This window comes from Triticum aestivum, chromosome 5D, assembly GCF_018294505.1.
Source record: "Triticum aestivum cultivar Chinese Spring chromosome 5D, IWGSC CS RefSeq v2.1, whole genome shotgun sequence".
In the NCBI taxonomy this organism is placed as follows: Eukaryota; Viridiplantae; Streptophyta; class Magnoliopsida; order Poales; family Poaceae; genus Triticum; species Triticum aestivum.
This window is the reverse complement of record NC_057808.1, coordinates 279,912,061-279,917,367: the sequence shown is the minus strand read 5'-3', so window position 1 is coordinate 279,917,367 and position 5,307 is coordinate 279,912,061. Positions and strand designations below refer to the sequence as shown.

At 55.2% G+C, this 5,307-nt stretch overlaps 1 protein-coding gene across 1 annotated transcript; it reads right to left on the bottom strand.

Moving 5' to 3' along the window:
* Nucleotides 1-3,184: 3,184 nt before the first annotated feature.
* Nucleotides 3,185-4,428, bottom strand: LOC123124673 (uncharacterized). The gene has a single exon (XM_044545251.1). It carries the CDS (start codon nucleotides 4,203-4,205, stop codon nucleotides 3,390-3,392), a length of 816 nt encoding a protein of 271 aa, XP_044401186.1. The 5' UTR covers nucleotides 4,206-4,428; the 3' UTR covers nucleotides 3,185-3,389.
* Nucleotides 4,429-5,307: the final 879 nt, after the last annotated feature.

The following is a 5,307-nucleotide window of genomic DNA, read 5'->3' as shown; positions in this document are numbered from 1 at the left end:
GGGCCGCGGCGGTCGCCGGTGGTGCTGTGCCACGTGGCAGGTGCGGACTGGCTGCGGGGCGGCGGCGCGATTCGTCCGGCGGCGGCGGACGCGTCCGGCCGCGGAGAGGGCGATTGTTAGGGTTTGAACTGCGAAATATTTCGGGAAGGGAGGTGTATATATAGGTAGAGGGAGCTAGGAGACTCCAAACAAAGTGCGGTTTTCGCCCACACGATCGTGATCGAACGACCTAGAGCATGGAAGTGACTTAGAGGGGTTTTGGTCTATTTAGAGAGGGGTTTTGCTGCAACACACAAAAGGACTTTGCGGTTGCCCGGTTAACCGTTGGAGCACCAAACGACCTCCAAATGGAACGAAACTTGACCGATGGTCTACCGGTGGTATACCAAGGCCACTTGACAAGTCTCGGTCCATTCCGAGAACGTTCAACACCCACTCACGAAAAGAAACAAGAAGGGTGCGCCGGAGGAGGTGGGAGTGCCGGATTGCAAAACGGACAACGGGGAAAATGCTCGGATGCAAAAGACGAACACGTATGCAAATGCAATGCACATGATGACATGATATGAGATGCATGACATGAACAAAATGCAAAACGAAAAACAAAACCCGACCACGAAGGGAATATCATAGCACATAGCCGAAAATGGCAAAACGAAAAACAAAACCCGACCACGAAGGGACTAGGTTCATAGAGGACACATTACAATCTCTACGTAGACACTTGTACTCTATACTTAGTCCAATGCAATAAACACAAGCAAGACGTACGGTATTATCTCCTCGAAGAGCTTGAACCTTGGTAAAACCTCGTGTCCTTGTTACCATCATATCCACTTAGCTTGGGATGTCCTACCTCTTGATATGTCGGGTTTACCTCCGTCAGTTTCGCCCGCGGGGGCCAAGGGCGCTGAAATAGGCAGACCCGGACACGCCTTGGCGCGCGGGACGCCGAATGCGGGCGCGGCCGAAACAACCACATGATGGTGGCCCTGGGCGCGCCCGCTCCACCTACCATCGACCCCCGAGGCGGGTCACCCAGGTGCGCACCTTCCGAGCATATGGGAAGGCGCTGAGAGGCCCTGAGAGGCACCTGCGACACGCCACTACAAACGGACCGCACGAAGGGCACCAAAGAAGCCCCCCGAAGGCGGGTACTCCAACATCCTTTATACGAGTATGAAGTGCCGACTTTCAGGCTCAGGCGTGGCTTTGTCATCATGATTTATCTGATGTTGAGCAACGTTGTGAGTTAAGGCTTCTGAGCTGTTTTTTGTCAGGGTTGTGTGGTGACATCAAACCATTCAAAGGGAAAATAAGTTGGAGTATGTATTTCTTAGTTTTGAGCTTTATAAATGTCATGTGTTAGATATCTAGTACTTGTAACTCGCAAATATGATAAACGTTACTCAAAACATCCCCCTTTTTTGCAGGAGTATTTCTCAACGTCCCCTTTTTCCCCTCGTATAACCTATTTCTATATAATGCAATGTCAGAGCATCTTCAACCGATAATGTAGATGCAAAAATAACTAACTTTTGCATTTTCAAGGCCCAAAAACCCCTCACCAACAAATAAAGTAGATGAAAAAATAATTACATCTTCACCTCCCGAAGATGTAAAATACAACACCTCGAGATGCAAATAGACATCTCCACCTACAGAGGATGTAAAACAGACGGCCGCACGCCAACTGCCCAACCGCTTTCATTTTTCTTCCTTCTGCCCGCGCGTCGCCCATCCGTCGCCCGCCGACCGCTGCGCGGGCCATGGCCGACTCCGACGACCCCGCCACAGCCGCCCACCCCCACCACGGCCTTCGCCGTCACGACCACCGTCCCCAATCCCGCTTCCGCCTTCATGCCGCCGCAGCCATGTCGCTGCCCCGGTTTTGCCCCACCCCGGTCGGGCGCCATCGCGGCTGCTGCCAGATCCGGCCGGTCCACCGCCCCGCCTCCGGTTTCGCCACTGCTCCGCCGCCGCCCACCTCCAAATCGGTTGAATTGGCCGCTTCTCCGCCGCTGAATCGCCGCCGCGCCGCCGTATGATTTGAGCTCCCCTACCCACCCCATCGCCGCCGGGTTCGAGCCGCACACCCGCCGCCACGCTGCTGTCGCTTTTTCGCCGCCAGACTAGACCTTCTCGCGCCACACGGTCGTCGCCCCGCCGTCCCGCCCCGACCAATTCGCCGCTCGATTCACAACCGCATCACCAACCATTCAAGCTCCCGCCGCCGCATTTGACCTCCGCCCCTAGTCGCTTGGCTGTCGGCGCACCTGCTGCCGTCGCTCGGTCCGCCAGCGCTCCTCCCGGCTCTCGGCGCTCGGCCGCCGACTAGTTTTACATCCAAATTTGCATCATCTATGAATATGCTTTTAGATAAGAGAATTGACACTCTTAGATAATTAAGATAATCTATTACGTAGTAACCAATCATCAGCATTTCAATAGGATCGAGGGTTGATATATATTGTGTTCATGTTTGTTCATATTTTTCAGGAGTGGGAACGATCTGAACCCAGGGGCATCTGCACCCACTTTTCAAAAAATGCATTTTAAGTATGTTATAAAATCTAAAAAAATCAAAAGAAAATTCCATGCATACATGTTCATAAATGTGTGCGCACGGCGCAAAGTTTTGTGAAAAATGTCTTTTTGTTTTGTCTCCGCAAAAAAGACAAATTTCAGTGCTTCTAAATAGCGTTTCACGACACAATTTTTGTCTTTTTTGCACAGGCAAAAAAAGTTATTTTTTCGTGAAACTTTATGCACGCACATAGAACATGAATACGTACCCATGCCATCTTTTTCGGATTTTTTTAGCATTTAGAAATATGTTTTCAAAGTGGGTTCATATGTACCCGGGTTCCTCCATGCGCTTCCCAAAGTTTATAATTACAATTTTCTACAACCAAACCCTTTTTTTAACATAGTACAGACGCAAGCGCTCATATAAACGCGCATACACTCACCCCTAGGAGCACCTCTGAGAGACTGAAGCGGCATATCATCTTAATATTTTACGAAGTCACGGTAGGTGCCTTGTAGTAGATGAGAACGTCTCCTCCCACTGAAAGAGTATCGCCAGAAATCCTAAAATAATTCCAGAATAAATGCGAGAATCAGGACTTAAATCCTGATGGGCTGGGGATACCACTGTCCAGCAAATCATCCCAACCACATGTTGGTGTCAGCTAAAGAGCCTTGCGGCATAGACTGATACAAGTACAAACATTGCTTCTATTACAAACATTGCTTCTACTGTATTTGCTACGTACAGTACATTGCTTCTAGTATATGTACAATATGCACATAGACTGATTACGTTGATACAAGTACACTGGTAGCAACAAAAAAGAAAGAAATGGATAAATCTCAGGTTCAACAATCTAGGTGGCAGGATTCACTTGCGGCCCTACATCAACGCCGTCTAGTTTCGTACTCATCCCCGGCGACCTTCCGCCACCCCTCCGGCTAGCACCGGCCAACGCCGCTGTCTCCTTCTCTCTCATCTGCCCCGCTGTCGCCCGGAGCCCCTCCACCTCCCTCCTCAGCTTCTCGTTCTCTCTCCTCACCTTCTCCGCCGCCACCTCCTCTTGCTGCGCAACCTCCGGCGCCGGCTTCCCCGCCCGCCTCTCCACCGTGACCTTGCCGAGAACCAAGAAAGGCAGCCTCCGCAGCATCACCACGGCGGCGCCGGCCTCCACGCCGGCGGTCATCTCGGCGGGTATCCTCACGCCCCACCGGACCCTCGCCGCCGCCGCGCCGCCGCGCACAGGCACGACGCTCCTCATCGTCACCTCCGACGCCGTCATCCCGCCTCCCGCGCCGTCCGAATAGAACCGCTTGCGCACGGCGAAGTCGCCGAGCGAGGGCTTGAGGGCCAGCGAGAAGGAGAGCGCGCCCGCGGCGCTGACCTCGACGACCATGGTGATGGCGGAGGCGCCGGGCGCGGAGGGGCAGCCGCCGGGGCCATAGCCGAGGACGAGCGAGGCGGAGAGCGGGGAGGACCCCGCGGGGCGATTCGGCGCGTAGGAGAGGCGTAGGGACGGGAGCGCCGGGACGGCCGTGGCGAGGGAGAGGCGGAGGTCGGCCGGGTCGCCGGCGGTGAGCGAGGCGACGGCGGGCACGGAGAAGAGCTCGACGGAGAGCTTCGCGCGGAGCAGCGGCCCCGCGTCATCCCGGAGCTTCAGCGACGCCTTCATGGCTCCGTGGCCGAGCGCCGCATGGCGGGCAGCGTGCTGCGCCGGTGGGTCGGTTGTTGGGTTGGCTGGCCGGTCTGTATGGCGCTGCTGTTTGGCGAGGGGTGTGGCTACTGGCGGGCGTCGGAGTTGCCGGGTTGGAGTCGCCGGAGGCACGTGGATGTGCAGTTGGGCTCCTCTTGGTGGGAACTGCGGATTACGTGGTCATGGACCGTGTTGCTCGTGGCCATTCGTGGGTGATCAAACCAAGGGTACGGTGAGGCCAACTCCAACGCGCGACCATCCTGTCCGTCCACGTCCGTTTACGGGTAAACGGAGAAAATAGACCTCTCAATGTGTGGTTGCAAACGGATCATTGTTCGTTTTTTGTCCGTTTTTGACCCATTTTCGACCAAGTTTGGGCCGAGCTTGCGGTCGAACGGACACGCGTGGACGCGAGCGGCACGTACCCTTGTCCTGCCTTGGCCCGCCCGTCGGGGAGACAGACCCCCCATTTTCTCTTCTTCTACCTTCCTCCGCGCCCCGACATTGGGCCGCCACCACCATCCCCGGCGCGTCGCCTTCCACCAGGGCCGTCCCAACCACCACCTCGCCATGCAGCTGTCTCCGCACCGACCTTCCGAAAAGCATTTGGCCGGTTTTCTCCTTGTTGCCGGTGGAAGACAATCTACGGCCGTCGGCATCGCCCGTCATCCCCAACCTCTTTCGGCTGGCCGTTCGGTGGCGCAGGCCGCCCTCCAGCACCACCGACCCCAAAATCTTGCTTTGCTGCCTGCGAGGGGAGCAGGGCGTGCACTATCCGGCCGCTTTCTCAGCACGACCGCCAGGCGTTCGACGGATTGCTCACAAGGTACAATGGATAGTGGTGATGAGTTTTTCTTTCACAACTTCATTTGCTGATCGGATGATTCATCCTCGGATGATGAAGAGATGGCGGCTGCGTTGGTCGTACATGAACACATCACTAGGAAGCGGCCTCGGTATAGGGGATCAATCCCCGGCCATGCTCCGGCCTTGGACCGCAATAGGAAGAAAGGTCACACCCTTCTCTATGCCGATTACTTTAAGGATGGTGCACTCTTTAGACCACATCAGTTTCGTCGTC

Bases quoted from the DNA above. Each gene is read 5' to 3' on its own strand.
- LOC123124673 (XM_044545251.1), bottom strand. From the start codon at position 4,205: ATGAAGGCGTCGCTGAAGCTCCGGGATGACGCGGGGCCGCTGCTCCGC.